This window comes from Pseudophryne corroboree, chromosome 5 (assembly GCF_028390025.1).
Source record: "Pseudophryne corroboree isolate aPseCor3 chromosome 5, aPseCor3.hap2, whole genome shotgun sequence".
Taxonomy (NCBI): Eukaryota; Metazoa; Chordata; class Amphibia; order Anura; family Myobatrachidae; genus Pseudophryne; species Pseudophryne corroboree.
The window spans coordinates 833,899,350-833,919,078 of NC_086448.1; the positions used below are offsets into that span (position 1 = coordinate 833,899,350).

Genomic DNA, 19,729 nt, shown 5'->3' on the forward strand with positions numbered 1-19,729 from the left:
AGGATGAGGAGGATATGGGTGTTGCTGGCGCTGGGGAGGAAATTGACCAGGAGGATTCTGATGGTGAGGTGGTTTGTTTAAGTCAGGCACCCGGGGAGACACCTGTTGTCCGTGGGAGGAATATGGCCGTTGACATGCCAGGTGAAAATACCAAAAAAATCAGCTCTTCGGTGAGGAGGTATTTCACCAGAAATGCGGACAACAGGTGTCAAGCCGTGTGTTCCCTTTGTCAAGCTGTAATAAGTAGGGGTAAGGACGTTAACCACCTCGGAACATCCTCCCTTATACGTCACCTGCAGCGCATTCATAATAAGTCAGTGACAAGTTCAAAAACTTTGGGTGACAGCGGAAGCAGTCCACTGACCAGTAAATCCCTTCCTCTTGTAACCAAGCTCACGCAAACCACCCCACCAACTCCCTCAGTGTCAATTTCCTCCTTCCCCAGGAATGCCAATAGTCCTGCAGGCCATGTCACTGGCAATTCTGACGAGTCCTCTCCTGCCTGGGATTCCTCCGATGCATCCTTGCGTGTAACGCCTACTGCTGCTGGTGCTGCTGTTGTTGCCGCTGGGAGTCGATGGTCATCCCAGAGGGGAAGTCGTAAGCCCACTTGTACTACTTCCAGTAAGCAATTGACTGTTCAACAGTCCTTTGCGAGGAAGATGAAATATCACAGCAGTCATCCTACTGCAAAGCGGATAACTGAGGCCTTGACAACTATGTTGGTGTTAGACGTGCGTCCGGTATCCGCCGTTAGTTCACAGGGAACTAGACAATTTATTGAGGCAGTGTGCCCCCGTTACCAAATACCATCTAGGTTCCACTTCTCTAGGCAGGCGATACCGAGAATGTACACGGACGTCAGAAAAAGACTCACCAGTGTCCTAAAAAATGCAGTTGTACCCAATGTCCACTTAACCACGGACATGTGGACAAGTGGAGCAGGGCAGGGTCAGGACTATATGACTGTGACAGCCCACTGGGTAGATGTATGGACTCCCGCCGCAAGAACAGCAGCGGCGGCACCAGTAGCAGCATCTCGCAAACGCCAACTCTTTCCTAGGCAGGCTACGCTTTGTATCACCGCTTTCCAGAATACGCACACAGCTGAAAACCTCTTACGGCAACTGAGGAAGATCATCGCGGAATGGCTTACCCCAATTGGACTCTCCTGTGGATTTGTGGCATCGGACAACGCCAGCAATATTGTGTGTGCATTAAATATGGGCAAATTCCAGCACGTCCCATGTTTTGCACATACCTTGAATTTGGTGGTGCAGAATTTTTTAAAAAACGACAGGGGCGTGCAAGAGATGCTGTCGGTGGCCAGAAGAATTGCGGGACACTTTCGGCGTACAGGCACCACGTACAGAAGACTGGAGCACCACCAAAAACTACTGAACCTGCCCTGCCATCATCTGAAGCAAGAAGTGGTAACGAGGTGGAATTCAACCCTCTATATGCTTCAGAGGTTGGAGGAGCAGCAAAAGGCCATTCAAGCCTATACAATTGAGCACGATATAGGAGGTGGAATGCACCTGTCTCAAGTGCAGTGGAGAATGATTTCAACGTTGTGCAAGGTTCTGATGCCCTTTGAACTTGCCACACGTGAAGTCAGTTCAGACACTGCCAGCCTGAGTCAGGTCATTCCCCTCATCAGGCTTTTGCAGAAGAAGCTGGAGGCATTGAAGAAGGAGCTAAAAGGGAGCGATTCCGCTAGGCATGTGGGACTTGTGGATGCAGCCCTTAATTCGCTTAACAAGGATTCACGGGTGGTCAATCTGTTGAAATCAGAGCACTACATTTTGGCCACCGTGCTCGATCCTAGATTTAAAGCCTACCTTGGATCTCTCTTTCCGGCAGACACAAGTCTGCTGGGGTTGAAAGACCTGCTGGTGACAAAATTGTCAAGTCAAGCGGAACGCGACCTGTCAACATCTCCTCCTTCACATTCTCCCGCAACTGGGGGTGCGAGGAAAAGGCTCAGAATTCCGAGCCCACCCGCTGGCGGTGATGCAGGGCAGTCTGGAGCGACTGCTGATGCTGACATCTGGTCCGGACTGAAGGACCTGACAACGATTACGGACATGTCGTCTACTGTCACTGCATATGATTCTCTCAACATTGATAGAATGGTGGAGGATTATATGAGTGACCGCATCCAAGTAGGCACGTCACACAGTCCGTACTTATACTGGCAGGAAAAAGAGGCAATTTGGAGGCCCTTGCACAAACTGGCTTTATTCTACCTAAGTTGCCCTCCCACAAGTGTGTACTCCGAAAGAGTGTTTAGTGCCGCCGCTCACCTTGTCAGCAATCGGCGTACGAGGTTACATCCAGAAAATGTGGAGAAGATGATGTTCATTAAAATGAATTATAATCAATTCCTCCGCGGAGACATTGACCAGCAGCAATTGCCTCCACAAAGTACACAGGGAGCTGAGATGGTGGATTCCAGTGGGGACGAATTGATAATCTGTGAGGAGGGGGATGTACACGGTGATATATCGGAGGGTGAAGATGAGGTGGACATCTTGCCTCTGTAGAGCCAGTTTGTGCAAGGAGAGATTAATTGCTTCTTTTTTGGGGGGGGGTCCAAACCAACCCGTCATATCAGTCACAGTCGTGTGGCAGACCCTGTCACTGAAATGATGGGTTGGTTAAAGTGTGCATGTCCTGTTTTGTTTATACAACATAAGGGTGGGTGGGAGGGCCCAAGGACAATTCCATCTTGCACCTCTTTTTTCTTTTCTTTTTCTTTGCATCATGTGCTGATTGGGGAGGGTTTTTTGGAAGGGACATCCTGCGTGACACTGCAGTGTCACTCCTAGATGGGCCCGGTGTTTGTGTCGGCCACTAGGGTCGCTAATCTTACTCACACAGTCAGCTACCTCATTGCGCCTCTTTTTTTCTTTGCGTCATGTGCTGTTTGGGGAGGGTTTTTTGGAAGGGACATCCTGCGTGACACTGCAGTGCCACTCCTAGATGGGCCCGGTGTTTGTGTCGGCCACTAGGGTCGCTAATCTTACTCACACAGCTACCTCATTGCGCCTCTTTTTTTCTTTGCGTCATGTGCTGTTTGGGGAGGGTTTTTTGGAAGGGACATCCTGCGTGACACTGCAGTGCCACTCCTAGATGGGCCCGGTGTTTGTGTCGGCCACTAGGGTCGCTAATCTTACTCACACAGCTACCTCATTGCGCCTCTTTTTTTCTTTGCGTCATGTGCTGTTTGGGGACGGTTTTTTGGAAGGGCCATCCTGCGTGACACTGCAGTGCCACTCCTAGATGGGCCCGGTGTTTGTGTCGGCCACTAGGGTCGCTAATCTTACTCACACAGCTACCTCATTGCGCCTCTTTTTTTCTTTGCGTCATGTGCTGTTTGGGGAGGGTTTTTTGGAAGGGACATCCTGCGTGACACTGCAGTGCCACTCCTAGATGGGCCCGGTGTTTGTGTCGGCCACTAGGGTCGCTTATCTTACTCACACAGCGACCTCGGTGCAAATTTTAGGACTAAAAATAATATTGTGAGGTGTGAGGTATTCAGAATAGACTGAAAATGAGTGTAAATTATGGTTTTTGAGGTTAATAATACTTTGGGATCAAAATGACCCCCAAATTCTATGATTTAAGCTGTTTTTTAGTGTTTTTTGAAAAAAACACCCGAATCCAAAACACACCCGAATCCGACAAAAAAAATTCGGTGAGGTTTTGCCAAAACGCGTTCGAACCCAAAACACGGCCGCGGAACCGAACCCAAAACCAAAACACAAAACCCGAAAAATTTCAGGCGCTCATCTCTAGTTTTGTGTTTTGGTTTTGGGTTCGGTTCCGCGGCCGTGTTTTGGGTTCGACCGCGTTTTGGCAAAACCTCACCGAATTTTTTTTGTCGGATTCGGGTGTGTTTTGGATTCGGGTGTTTTTTTCCAAAAAACCTAAAAAACAGCTTAAATCATAGAATTTGGCGGTCATTTTGATCCCAAAGTATTATTAACCTCAAAAACCATAATTTCCACTCATTTTCAGTCTATTCTGAATACCTCACACCTCACAATATTATTTTTAGTCCTAAAATTTGCACCGAGGTCGCTGTGTGAGTAAGATAAGCGACCCTAGTGGCCGACACAAACACCGGGCCCATCTAGGAGTGGCACTGCAGTGTCACGCAGGATGGCCCTTCCAAAAAACCCTCCCCAAACAGCACATGACGCAAAGAAAAAAAGAGGCGCAATGAGGTAGCTGTGTGAGTAAGATTAGCGACCCTAGTGGCCGACACAAACACCGGGCCCATCTAGGAGTGGCACTGCAGTGTCACGCAGGATGTCCCTTCCAAAAAACCCTCCCCAAACAGCACATGACGCAAAGAAAAAAAGAGGTGCAATGAGGTAGCTGTGTGAGTAAGATAAGCGACCCTAGTGGCCGACACAAACACCGGGCCCATCTAGGAGTGTCACTGCAGTGTCACGCAGGATGTCCCTTCCAAAAAACCCTCCCCAAACAGCACATGACGCAAAGAAAAAAAGAGGCGCAATGAGGTAGCTGTGTGAGTAAGATTAGCGACCCTAGTGGCCGACACAAACACCGGGCCCATCTAGGAGTGGCACTGCAGTGTCACGCAGGATGTCCCTTCCAAAAAACCCTCCCCAAACAGCACATGACGCAAAGAAAAAGAAAAGAAAAAAGAGGTGCAAGATGGAATTGTCCTTGGGCCCTCCCACCCACCCTTATGTTGTATAAACAAAACAGGACATGCACACTTTAACCAACCCATCATTTCAGTGACAGGGTCTGCCACACGACTGTGACTGATATGACGGGTTGGTTTGGACCCCCCCCAAAAAAGAAGCAATTAATCTCTCCTTGCACAAACTGGCTCTACAGAGGCAAGATGTCCACCTCATCATCACCCTCCGATATATCACCGTGTACATCCCCCTCCTCACAGATTATCAATTCGTCCCCACTGGAATCCACCATCTCAGCTCCCTGTGTACTTTGTGGAGGCAATTGCTGCTGGTCAATGTCTCCGCGGAGGAATTGATTATAATTCATTTTAATGAACATCATCTTCTCCACATTTTCTGGATGTAACCTCGTACGCCGATTGCTGACAAGGTGAGCGGCGGCACTAAACACTCTTTCGGAGTACACACTTGTGGGAGGGCAACTTAGGTAGAATAAAGCCAGTTTGTGCAAGGGCCTCCAAATTGCCTCTTTTTCCTGCCAGTATAAGTACGGACTGTGTGACGTGCCTACTTGGATGCGGTCACTCATATAATCCTCCACCATTCTATCAATGTTGAGAGAATCATATGCAGTGACAGTAGACGACATGTCCGTAATCGTTGTCAGGTCCTTCAGTCCGGACCAGATGTCAGCATCAGCAGTCGCTCCAGACTGCCCTGCATCACCGCCAGCGGGTGGGCTCGGAATTCTGAGCCTTTTCCTCGCACCCCCAGTTGCGGGAGAATGTGAAGGAGGAGATGTTGACAGGTCGCGTTCCGCTTGACTTGACAATTTTGTCACCAGCAGGTCTTTCAACCCCAGCAGACTTGTGTTTGCCGGAAAGAGAGATCCAAGGTAGGCTTTAAATCTAGGATCGAGCACGGTGGCCAAAATGTAGTGCTCTGATTTCAACAGATTGACCACCCGTGAATCCTTGTTAAGCGAATTAAGGGCTCCATCCACAAGTCCCACATGCCTAGCGGAATCGCTCCGTGTTAGCTCCTCCTTTAATGTCTCCAGCTTCTTCTGCAAAAGCCTGATGAGGGGAATGACCTGACTCAGGCTGGCAGTGTCTGAACTGACTTCACGTGTGGCAAGTTCAAAGGGCATCAGAACCTTGCACAACGTTGAAATCATTCTCCACTGCGCTTGAGACAGGTGCATTCCACCTACTATATCGTGCTCAATTGTATAGGCTTGAATGGCCTTTTGCTGCTCCTCCAACCTCTGAAGCATATAGAGGGTTGAATTCCACCTCGTTACCACTTCTTGCTTCAGATGATGGCAGGGCAGGTTCAGTAGTTTTTGGTGGTGCTCCAGTCTTCTGTACGTGGTGCCTGTACGCCGAAAGTGTCCCGCAATTCTTCTGGCCACCGACAGCATCTCTTGCACGCCCCTGTCGTTTTTTAAAAAATTCTGCACCACCAAATTCAAGGTATGTGCAAAACATGGGACGTGCTGGAATTTGCCCATATTTAATGCACACACAATATTGCTGGCGTTGTCCGATGCCACAAATCCACAGGAGAGTCCAATTGGGGTAAGCCATTCCGCGATGATCTTCCTCAGTTGCCGTAAGAGGTTTTCAGCTGTGTGCGTATTCTGGAAAGCGGTGATACAAAGCGTAGCCTGCCTAGGAAAGAGTTGGCGTTTGCGAGATGCTGCTACTGGTGCCGCCGCTGCTGTTCTTGCGGCGGGAGTCCATACATCTACCCAGTGGGCTGTCACAGTCATATAGTCCTGACCCTACCCTGCTCCACTTGTCCACATGTCCGTGGTTAAGTGGACATTGGGTACAACTGCATTTTTTAGGACACTGGTGAGTCTTTTTCTGACGTCCGTGTACATTCTCGGTATCGCCTGCCTAGAGAAGTGGAACCTAGATGGTATTTGGTAACGGGGGCACACTGCCTCAATAAATTGTCTAGTTCCCTGTGAACTAACGGCGGATACCGGACGCACGTCTAACACCAACATAGTTGTCAAGGCCTCAGTTATCCGCTTTGCAGCAGGATGACTGCTGTGATATTTCATCTTCCTCGCAAAGGACTGTTGAACAGTCAATTGCTTACTGGAAGTAGTACAAGTGGGCTTACGACTTCCCCTCTGGGATGACCATCGACTCCCAGCAGCAACAACAGCAGCGCCAGCAGCAGTAGGCGTTACACGCAAGGATGCATCGGAGGAATCCCAGGCAGGAGAGGACTCGTCAGAATTGCCAGTGACATTGCCTGCAGGACTATTGGCATTCCTGGGGAAGGAGGAAATTGACACTGAGGGAGTTGGTGGGGTGGTTTGCGTGAGCTTGGTTACAAGAGGAAGGGATTTACTGGTCAGTGGACTGCTTCCGCTGTCACCCAAAGTTTTTGAACTTGTCACTGACTTATTATGAATGCGCTGCAGGTGACGTATAAGGGAGGATGTTCCGAGGTGGTTAACGTCCTTACCCCTACTTATTACAGCTTGACAAAGGGAACACACGGCTTGACACCTGTTGTCCGCATTTCTGGTGAAATACTTCCACACCGAAGAGCTGATTTTTTTGGTATTTTCACCAGGCATGTCAACGGCCATATTCCTACCACGGACAACAGGTGTCTCCCCGGGTGCCTGACTTAAACAAACCACCTCACCATCAGAATCCTCCTGGTCAATTTCCTCCCCAGCGCCAGCAACACCCATATCCTCCTCATCCTGGTGTACTTCAACACTGACATCTTCAATCTGACTATCAGGAACTGGACTGCGGGTGCTCCTTCCATCACTTGCAGGGGGCGTGCAAATGGTGGAAGGCGCATGCTCTTCACGTCCAGTGTTGGGAAGGTCAGGCATCGCAACCGACACAATTGGAGTCGGACTCTCCTTGTGGATTTGGGATTTCGAAGAACGCACAGTTCTTTGCGGTGCTACTGCTTTTGCCAGCTTTAGTCTTTTCATTTTTCTAGCGAGAGGCTGAGTGCTTCCATCCTCATGTGAAGCTGAACCACTAGCCATGAACATAGGCCAGGGCCTCAGCCGTTCCTTGCCACTCCGTGTGGTAAATGGCATATTGGCAAGTTTACGCTTCTCCTCCGACAATTTTATTTTAGGTTTTGGAGTCCTTTTTTTACTGATATTTGGTGTTTTGGATTTGACATGCTCTGTACTATGACATTGGGCATCGGCCTTGGCAGACGACGTTGCTGGCATTTCATCGTCTCGGCCATGACTAGTGGCAGCAGCTTCAGCACGAGGTGGAAGTGGATCTTGATCTTTCCCTAATTTTGGAACCTCAACATTTTTGTTCTCCATATTTTAATAGGCACAACTAAAAGGCACCTCAGGTAAACAATGGAGATGGATGGATTGGATACTAGTATACAATTATGGACGGGCTGCCGAGTGCCGACCCAGAGGTAGCCACAGCCGTGAACTACCGCACTGTACTGTGTCTGCTGCTAATATATAGACTGGTTGATAAAGAGATAGTATACTCGTAACTAGTATGTATGTATAAAGAAAGAAAAAAAAACCACGGTTAGGTGGTATATACAATTATGGACGGGCTGCCGAGTGCCGACACAGAGGTAGCCACAGCCGTGAACTACCGCACTGTACTGTGTCTGCTGCTAATATAGACTGGTTGATAAAGAGATAGTATACTCGTAACTAGTATGTATGTATAAAGAAAGAAAAAAAAAACACGGTTAGGTGGTATATACAATTATGGACGGGCTGCCGAGTGCCGACACAGAGGTAGCCACAGCCGTGAACTACCGCACTGTACTGTGTCTGCTGCTAATATATAGACTGGTTGATAAAGAGATAGTATACTCGTAACTAGTATGTATGTATAAAGAAAGAAAAAAAAACCACGGTTAGGTGGTATATACAATTATGGACGGGCTGCCAAGTGCCGACACAGAGGTAGCCACAGCCGTGAACTACCGCACTGTACTGTGTCTGCTGCTAATATATAGACTGGTTGATAAAGAGATAGTATACTCGTAACTAGTATGTATGTATAAAGAAAGAAAAAAAAACCACGGTTAGGTGGTATATACAATTATGGACGGGCTGCCGAGTGCCGACACAGAGGTAGCCACAGCCGTGAACTACCGCACTGTACTGTGTCTGCTGCTAATATAGACTGGTTGATAAAGAGATAGTATACTCGTAACTTGTATGTATGTATAAAGAAAGAAAAAAAAACCACGGTTAGGTGGTATATACAATTATGGACGGGCTGCCGAGTGCCGACACAGAGGTAGCCACAGCCGTGAACTACCGCACTGTACTGTGTCTGCTGCTAATATAGACTGGTTGATAAAGAGATAGTATACTCGTAACTAGTATGACTATAAAGAAAGAAAAAAAAACCACGGTTAGGTGGTATATACAATTATGGACGGGCTGCCGAGTGCCGACACAGAGGTAGCCACAGCCGTGAACTACCGCACTGTACTTTGTCTGCTGCTAATATAGACTGGTTGATAAAGAGATAGTATACTACTAATATTATATATACTGGTGGTCAGGTCACTGGTCACTAGTCACACTGGCAGTGGCACTCCTGCAGCAAAAGTGTGCACTGTTTAATTTTAATATAATATTATGTACTCCTGGCTCCTGCTATAACCTATAACTGGCACTGCAGTGCTCCCCAGTCTCCCCCACAATTATAAGCTGTGTGAGCTGAGCACAGTCAGATATATATATACATTGATGCAGCACACTGGGCTGAGCAGTGCACACAGATATGGTATGTGACTGAGTCACTGTGTGTATCGTTTTTTTCAGGCAGAGAACGGATATATTAAATAAAACAAACAACTGCACTGTCTGGTGGTCACTGTGGTCGTCAGTCACTAAACTCTGCACTCTCTTCTACAGTATCACAACCTCAGGTCAATCTCTCTCTCTCTCTCTCAACCCTAATCTAAATGGAGAGGACGCCAGCCACGTCCTCTCCCTATCAATCTCAATGCACGTGTGAAAATGGCGGCGACGCGCGGCTCCTTATATAGAATCCGAGTCTCGCGAGAATCCGACAGCGTCATGATGACGTTCGGGCGCGCTCGGGTTAACCGAGCAAGGCGGGAGGATCCGAGTCTGCTCGGACCCGTGAAAAAAACATGAAGTTCGTGCGGGTTCGGATTCAGAGAAACCGAACCCGCTCATCTCTAGTACCGCGGCCAGGTGACTTCATCACATGGGTCCCTAACATCCCTAATACTATCACATTATATACATTTATCTAGATCTTACCTTCAAATAGCGCTCTTATCAATGTGTGATCTGTAATGTAGGGTAAATGGGAGGGGTGCCAGGGCATCCGGTCTATAGATCTACATCTTTACAGGTCTACAGTCAATGATTAGACCACTAATTGTCGTCAGGGTCAAAAGGTCAACATGACAATTGTTGACACACACATATTGTCGACACAAGGGTTTTTTTATTTTATTTTTTCAGCTTTTTCATACGCTACCATCCACGTGGACTATGATGGGAATAGTAACCTGCAAAGCTCACCATGCAAGGGGACGCGGTACACTAATGGGGCTTGTTTGTGGCAGAAAAGTGCCAAAACACCCCAAAGGGAAAAAAAATTGTGTCTACCTTTTATGTGTTCGACCATTTCCATGTCGACTTTTTGACCGTCTCTCTTTGACCCTGTTGACTTTTTCTACTGTCTAGTCCATGTTGATCTTTTGTCCCTGTCGACCTTTTGACCTAATCCATGTCGACCATTAGTGGTAGACCTATTGACTGTAGACCTATTTAGTGTAGCTCTAGCCTCACCTTCAAGTGTACAATATATACACACACATATAGGAAAAATATATAGGGCAGGATTCAAATCCTTTATTGCCCCTGATCTCCCATCTAAAGTGACGGGAGATCTCTGGGCGATATTCTATGGCCCACTGTTATCGCGCTGATCGCGCCCATAAGAGACGGGTTTAGCCGCGTAAAGCAGCTAAACCCGACTAAAGTCATGGGCGCGATCGCGAAAAGTCCCGTTTGGGCATCCAAACAGGTCACTTTTCGTGCATTTTAGCTCACCACCCCAGGGGTTGGCGAGCTGAAATGCTGATATCGCGCCCATCAGCAGTAACATTTGAATACTGCCGGAGGGCGCAATGGGGGGCGGGAGGGCAGCTGCAAGATTTGAATCTCGCCCATAGAATGTGATAATATTAGGAGTGTTAGGGACCCATGTGATGAAGTCACCTGGTCACGGTACATGGGCCCGCATATTTGCGCAAATGTGTTGTAACAACTTCACTAATACTTCATGTAAATTGTGAGGGTTTACCTAAATACATTTTAGTGTTCTAAGTGCTAGTAGTGAGCATCAGTATTTCTTTTCCTCCAGCATAGTATTAGAAGCCTCAGCACCTCTTTTAGTAATAGGGTGTGCAGTCCTCCCGCCCTCCGTCCCCCCTCCTCCCGCTGTTCATCTATATATGTGTATATATATACATGGTGGTAACATTGCAATCCTGCAATTAAATGAAAAAAAAAACCATTTCCTTCAAATTGGGACCAACAATGGTTGCCAACCATCATTTTCTGATGGGTATACTTATTTCGATCCAAGTTTTGGTCCTAATATGCTAATGACAGTGACACACAGTTAATTGTTGCACAGCAATAACTGTTATTATAGGAGAACAACTTGGAAGATTTAAAATTCCACTTTTTGATAGACAGGTGCAAAACTTTCAGTTTAAAAACAAATCTTTATGTAGAACTGCGTGGAAAAGGAGACTTATACACAACTTCATGAGAAACATGTATATATTATATATATTACTAATCTTCTCCTAAATACTGTGGAGTGATACTCACCCCATGTCTTTGATGAGCACATTTTGTTAAATCCCTTTTAGCATGTTTGGGGCAGACAGTCTCTTTTATGCTGAAACTCAATGTCCGGGAATTCTCCTTTTCCTAAAACAGAACATTTTTTGTGAGTGTCTTGAGTTGTTCAAATGCAAAAATAAAAATATTTGTTGATGATAAGAATTTCTTGCAATATACAATATGGCTCTGTATCTGGCAAATTAAATCGCACATATTGCATTATTAAAAAATAAATGCTATTGATAATTAAAAATACCATGTGAATCTGTCAAATTTGTATTGTACGTTGACCTTTTTTTATGTGATTGAAGTTTAGAAATAACAAATGTGATGAGTTATTTTGTTTTTTTGTTTTGTTACTTATTTTACTCCACCTTATTAAATTACAGACACTGAAATTCTAAAATTTATACTGGAATATTGGCAATTTTTTTTTTAAATTTAAGCATAATGTACTTATATATATATATATATATATATATATATATATATATATATAAGATCTGGCTGCACTGAAAACAAAAAAAGATGTGTGCAAATACACCTTTGCTAAAACGGGGATATTTGGCGTGCCATGGACTGCAGACCCTCCAACATGACCCGCCCCACTAGGTACAAAATGCTCTGTTTCTGGACTTCCCTCTTAATTTATGATTTCCATCACCTGTGTTGAACTAGTTAAATGATAAGAAAGCTGTTTCTTCACAGGTGATGGCAATAATAAATTAAGAGGGAAGTCCAGAAACAGAGCATTTTGTACCTAGTGGGGCGGGTCATGTTGGAGGGTATGGGACTGCACTGAATCATATTTAAATATATATAGCCACTGAAGCGGACATAAAATAAAAAGTCATTTTTAAAATTCACATAAACTCGTCAAAGTAACTACAGTATAAAGAGACAGAAGCTAAGATTTAGGGAACTGTGGGGCAGATGTATTAAGCTTGGAGAAGGGATTAAGAAGTTATAAAGCAGTGATAAGTGGAAGGTGATTACGCACCAGCCAATCAGCTCCCGTCATTTTTCAAATCCCTAATGATAGGCTGGTGCATTATCACCTTGCACTTATCACTTCTTTATCTCTTCTCCAGGCTTAATACAGTACATCTGCCCCATTGTGTTACATGTCCTCTATCTTTCTGCAAACTCCACTTGTTCTGTCTCAGCTATTTTCCACTGTAGGTTCCATTTAGTCTCTTACAGTATAGGGTCATTCAATAGACATGAAGTTTAATGTACATTCCCATTTATAAGATTATACTTTGCTGTCCTGAGAAGGTAGGGAGGTTAAGATGACTGTAAACCACAAGGTGTGCAACTACTCTACTACAATGTAACGTTGCCCCCAAGAGATTAGATACTGTACCTCCAGGAGTGTAGGGGGGACGTCATCCAGGGGTTTATATAGATACGGGACATTTTCCTTCAGGTTGAAGTGTTTCACGGCCTCTATTATCCGCGTGTCATCCTGGATGTCACGTCCTGGAGACTGAGAGAGACAGCTGTCTAATGTGACTGCAGAGAGTAAGAGCAGAGACAGCCCCCAGCTCCTCATCTTGTACTGTATTAGAGGAATCATCTGGTCCCTGCGTCTGTTCTCCACCTTTATACCGTGTACAGTTCCTCCTCCTCTAAGGTCACCAGCTTTCTACAGCTTCCTCCTCCTGTAAGGTTTTGCAGGATGATCTTGTATGTAGAAACCATGAAACTTCCCATTACATCCACTTTATTATTGCAAACACAACTGAATTTCAAACAGACATTTGTTCTCTTCAAGCTGGCTTGTAATGCAGAGATGGAAAGTCCCTGACCCCAATACAGCGATCCCTTAGTCTTAAACTGGGTACACACTGGAGCGATAACGGGCCGAACCGATATACTGTATTGACCAGATTGTTCAGTGTGTGCAGACAATCTGCAGACGTTAGCAATATCTTCCAGTTGGCTATGCTGCATGGCCAACCTGACGATCCCGCATGCGGCGCCGTGCAGTGTAATGAAGGACAGAACAAGGGATCGTTCCATACTTCATTATATCGTTCTGATACCACGGATATAATATGTAAGTCCGTTGTCCACCATATCGTCGGGTACACATCGCTCCAGTGTGTACCCAACTTTGGGGGTCATTCCGACCCGATCGCACGCTGCACTTCTTCGCAGCCGTGCGATCGGGTCGGAACTGCACATGCGTCGGCGCATGGCAGTCGTCGGTGCCCAGCGATCGCCTCTGACACAGAGGCGTCAGTGGGTGGGAGGGGGCTGAACGGCGATGTTAAGCCTCCGTTTAAGGGGAGTGGTCCGGCCAATGCAGGCGTGGCCGGACTGTTGGGGGGGGGCGCGGCGGCTGCGTGACGCATCACGCAGCCGCTGTGGCCAGCGGGAGCGACAAGTAACTCCCGGCCAGCCGCAGGAGCTGCGCTGGCCGGGAGTTACTCCTCAAATACAAACGCATCGCCGCTGTGAGATGCTTTTGTATTTGTGCGGGGGGGCCAGCACAGACATGCGAGGCGGGCTAGCCCTGTGCTGGGCGTCCCCCCGCATGTCTGAGTTTACGATCGTAGCTGTGCTAAATTTAGCACAGCTACGATCAACTCGGAATGACCCCCTTTAAACTGTTCAGTTAGCACATATTTTTCTATGGTACAGTGTTTCTATTCTATGCTATATGGCTGTTATATATAAGGACCCAAGGGACCTGATTAGGAGCTGCACTGAGGGCTGATGTGGATGTTTAGCAATTTCTGTTATTGTGCATGTGTGAAAACCCTAAAACCTTTTACACTGCATGCACTACACTCTGGTGGAAATTTACTAAGGTCCCGATATGATTCAAGATTGCATTTTCAGCCAAAAATGCAACTCGTAAATTTACTAAACACAAATCACGGCACTGTTGAGGCAATGCTTCTCTGTGTAAAAGTGAGTGAAATAGTTAAAAATCTAAATAAAAAATTCTGTGTGGTTCCCCCTCCTAAACATAACCAGCCCTAGGCTCTTTGAGCTGGTCCTGGTTGTTAAAATGCCGGGGGAAAATTTGTCCCCCAGTATTTATACAACCAGCACCGGGCTCTTGGACCGGTCCTGGCTCCAAATATACGGGGGACATAAGACGTAGGGGTCCTCCCTATTTTTGAAACAAGCACCGGGCTCCACTAGACAAAGAGAATGCCACTGGTGGGGGACACATTTATGTAGGTCCCTGTGGCCATGGCATTACCCCCCCCCCCCCCCCCCCAACGAGTCACTTCTGGCTGGCGCTCCCTGAAATGTGTAAAATAAAAAAATTGTCTTTTGTTGTGGGACTACAGGTCCCAGCAAGCCTCCCCCACATGCTGGTACTTAAAGAACCACAAGTATCAGCATGCTGGGTATTAAAGGGCCCGCTGGAACCTGTAGTTCCACAACAAAATAAATATTCAAATCAACACACACACCGTGACAATATAATTTGATTAAAACACACTTACTTTCCTTTATCCCACATGACGCCATTCACGTCCCAGCAGAAGTTTCGACAACCAGGGCCGGTGCTAGGTTTCTTGACACCCTAGGCAAATTTTCTGCCTACGGCCCCCCAACACCATCAATTACTCACTTTCCCAGTCACTAAGGTGAAAGTACATAAGCGGCGTCTTATATGTTTCCCAGTCGTCTGACTGCATTGAGTACAACAAGGATGTATCTCTCAAAGACATCCTTAATTAATTGATGGGTACACCTAGTGGCACCCCGTTCCCAGATCCTGGCAACCTACCCAGCTGCCCATCTCTTTCTATTTCATTCATCTCTCATACATACATACATACATATCCACAGGGGCGGAATGGGATACAAAACCAGCCCTGTAAATTTCTGGAAGCAGCCCTAAATAAATTCTCTGCTTTTGTTAAATATGGGGGAACCCCTGTCAAATTTTTCCCCATATTTCTGCAACCAGGATCGGCTCAAAGAGCCCGAGGCTGGTTATGCTTAGGAGGGGGGACCCCACGCAATTTTTATTTAGAAAATAACCACTTTCCCACCCCTTCCCACTGATATACATGCACGGATCTCATGGATCCCTGCATGCTTTGTTGAATTCTCTTTTTGTGAGGTTAACTAAATTAACCATCTTGTTGCTGTTTGGGTTGTTAGGTAAAATTAATGAATGGAAAATGGATTTATAAAAATCAATTATTATTTATTCAAAGGGCCACGCCCGTATACAGGGGAGAGGTAGCATTCTCTCGTCCTGTGTCAAATCATTTAACAACAACATACACGTATCAACAATGAGTTTTATATAATACACAGTTACGCCCCTTTTGTATATCCCTCCCATATGATTTCATACCTCAGGAATACAATGTTAGGCAATAGAGTTATGCAATATTGGGACAATTGTCAAGAATACTAAAAAGATACTCGTGAGCTTCAACTGTGTCCATATTAGGAATTACATCTGGTCTCTATGAGCTTTTAGAAAGTGCGTAGTTGGAAACAATACTCAGCCAACAAAGTTGTTTTTCTCTCAGGGTGTGTATAAAGTTCAAGATGAATTTGCTATATCATCTAGCTAGAATCAAAATGGATTCTGTTATGCTTTCATATTATACTAGTGAATATGAGAACCCTTTGCTTATTGGATGTATACATAATATACGTACTATCCCGTAGTGCACACACATAACTGTTAGGCCTTCAGCAGGTTGCCTCAGTCACAGTATTTGACAGCTCCACCCTTTGATCAGGGACATTATCCATGTGCCCTGTCATCTCAAGAGAATTTCTGGGAACGTATAGTTCACTAATAATCTTTTCATGTAATATTGCTATTCTGCGTTTGACAGTAGCCTTCTAAATACAACATAGGCCGCACCTGTAGACAGTGAACATCAAATGAATGTCTATAATCACATCGGGGTCACCAAAGAATAAACCTCATCACAGAATACATCATCACATACAATCACATACAATATACTTAAAAAACATTTTCCTAATCCTGAAAATTGAATACTAGGATTTAAACATTTATCTTTTCCAGTCCATATCATAATGCCTTGGTTAAAATTCTTTTATATCATGGACCTCCTTTATATACTTGGCAATACACGTATCAGGATCCGTAATGTCTTTGGTCAAATAAGCACAGCAGTGAGCTCAAAGTGCTGTTTCCGGACATCATCAATATCCTCCAATTTGTGGTATTAAAAAAAATGTAGAACAATATGGTATCGTAATAGTTCATGTCCAATGTCCTGGAATCATCACAAATGTCCACAGTTCTGGAATATCCTATCATAAAGTTCAATCATATTAGCAATAATTTAAACGAAAAAAAAACCCGTCAACTTCCAGTTGATTAATCACACGACTTCATTAGCCATAGGAGAACTTATTAGCCACCTTTACCACTTCGAGGTTTTATTGATACTCTGGTGGCAGGAACATGTTTCCTGATTACTGAGTCAATTACTCTTTTTAGGAATAGTTCATCCTGCAAGAAAACTTTTCTCAAGTTAATATATGTTTTTTTTTGTATAAAATTGCTAAATCAATCTTCTTAAATAACAAACATTTTTAGAATTAATAGGTAACCAATTATATATCATATCCTAAGGACATGGTGACAACTACCATTCCCCGTTATGTATGATATCTTCTTTTAACCTTTGAATCTACTCCTAGTAAAATACATATTACATCATAAACTTTAATGAACATCATATGTAACCATTACTATATATATACCTAACTCATTATATCTAGCACATCTAGAAACCTTAGGTTAGTATATTGTAACAATCCTTTCACATTCCCTTAAATCAACCTTTTCTATCTACATAAGATCATTTTTTTTTTCCGTATTATTGACCTATTTTATTTCCACTAACTGAAATACACCCGATATGTGTAGCTAATATTATCACCAGTGGTTCTTTCTTGAGATACTGTTGTATCTATACACATGTACCGTGTTTCACTATTATCACGAGTCACGACTCTATAAAGTTTTGGTAATCACATCAAATGTAAATTGCATAGAGAACTTTGGCCTGCTAGTGTCTATGTATACATATCTAACAATTATAATAGTCTTAAATAAGGATTAGCAATACAATTTATATAGCTGCAGTACTTAAAATCTTTCCAACAATTAATGGTATTGCTGGACTGGATACTCCTCAGAATAATATCCTAAATTATTTAAATTACCCATGCATTAATCTATACATCTGTCTTCAAGTGGAGTATAATACTCACAACCACGTTTTTCAAAGTGTGTGTTCGTTACACCAGTCATAAATCCCTCTGGATTTCCTGCTTAGAAAAGAAGGAAGGAAGGGTCTTATTGAAATAATTCCCATCCACAATAATGGATGAGTACTCATACCTACACCACACGTTTGCTCGCTCTCTCTTCAAAGAAAAATAAATAAATTAAGTCCTAATGCTGTTATAAATAACGTTGCTCCCGTATACTTTCAGACATGTTAAAAGTTCTGTAGGATATTAGCTTATAAGCACATAGTCTATTATCACTGATCATAATCATCTCTATCTTGATTGAAGGGTTCATTCAAATACAGCTCTGTGGTAGTAACAGTAGTAACAGTCTCTGTATTGTATCTCCATACAATAGTTTTTTTAGTGTTAGGTTCCTTTAAGCTCTGGTCTCTGACCTTTTCATTTCATTGCAAGCTCAGGGATCTAGGTGTCCTTCTTCTGCAGCCTTTGCAACGGCTGTATCAGTAGTCAGCGGTACTTGCCAAGGACCATCCTATGCGATCTGTATTGGAACCAAAACATAAGCAACTTCTCACCATAACACCGTCTTCACTCTCTTTAGTGATTGTCCTGTGCCGGACTGTGTGTTTTCGTGTTGGTTAAATATCTTTCCAAGGTTCTTGCAGCTTTTGATATTCTTATAACTGTTTAAATAATTTGTGTGACACATTTGAATCGTCAAATCATTTTGTAGTTTTGAATCAGTCTCTGGATAATATATCTTTGCTGGATAACATATCTTTGCTGGATTCCAAAAAGAATAACAAAAAAATTATATAGAAGAGAGGCTAAGCAGAGGCTTAGGTGTAATTCTACCACTATTGAACCAACGATTGGACCATGCCATGATTCAAATTCTGCCTTTCCTGTCTCTTTTGTAGATTAATAATGCTTAATTCTTTAAACCTTCCTTGTCACATTATGACTTTTTTTCCCCTCAACATTACACATATTAAACACAAAATATTTTTCCAAACTCCTATAAACTCTTTCTATCAGTAAAGAAACTTTACTGTCTTTGAAACAATAGCTCACACCTCTGGCCTTATTATTCATTTCTCAAATAACCCCTTAACACCTGTTACACATACTATAGTTCCTTTTTTGCATTAAACTATGTTGTATTAAAACAATGGTGTTTTTAATCAACCCAACCATCTGCAGTAAACATGCTATAGCTTTCTTTATCACCATCACGATCCCTCTTATTATCACATAATTTGTTATTTTGGTCCCATGCCAAAACACAATGTACACTTCTCCATTAAACTTCATCCCACTATAGAAAGCTTGTGAATCTATTTCATGTTAGTTACCCTTAGATTTGCATTCCCCCTTAATGAAAATTAGCAACAACACTTTATTATTAATAATACTAATTCATTAATTCACCATCCCATTATCCCCTAATTTTTCTCCTGTTAATCAGTTTTTTTTTTCAATTCCTTTAAATGCAATGTAAAATGCGATGTAATCATTATAATTGTCTTACTCATCCACATTATATTCCTTATACTCCCCACTTTTGGGGGTGAGGAAGACAAGTATGCAGCTGTATCTAAGTTGTGGTGGATCCTGTGAATCATCAGCAGGAAACACTCTGAGCTGGGCATCACTGTGCCACCAGAGGAAACCCTACCAGGATAGGTTCTTGGACAGGGGAATGGGTGACGAGGATCAGTGAAGCAAGTAAAAGGACTGATACGCTGAATAAACCATCTGCGGTGGTGCCTAGGCTATTTTCAGCCTCGGACCCATGTTGCTTCTTTAAGCTAGCCCAACGCAATCCCATTATATGGTGAGAGATTTACATCTATTACACGGTCACTTTAACTGGTCCAGATTCACCCATGCACTTTATGTATGTAGTATGTCAGTGAGT

The 19,729-nt window shown here is 44.2% G+C and overlaps 1 protein-coding gene across 2 annotated transcripts in view; it reads right to left on the reverse strand.

Moving 5' to 3' along the window:
• Positions 1-19,729, reverse strand: part of LOC134929515 (antibacterial peptide PMAP-23-like) — a 154,170-nt gene that overhangs the window by 22,101 nt on the left and 112,340 nt on the right. The window contains exons 1-2 of one of the 2 annotated variants that reach the window (XM_063925113.1): positions 12,941-13,152; positions 11,560-11,661 (exon numbers count right to left, since the gene is read on the reverse strand). In XM_063925113.1, coding sequence (XP_063781183.1) covers positions 11,560-11,661; positions 12,941-13,129 — 291 coding nt within the window. In that variant the 5' untranslated portion in view covers positions 13,130-13,152. Of the gene's footprint in view, positions 1-11,559; positions 11,662-12,940; positions 13,153-19,729 lie in introns of those variants that run through there. The other variant, XM_063925114.1, reaches the window with a different exon arrangement.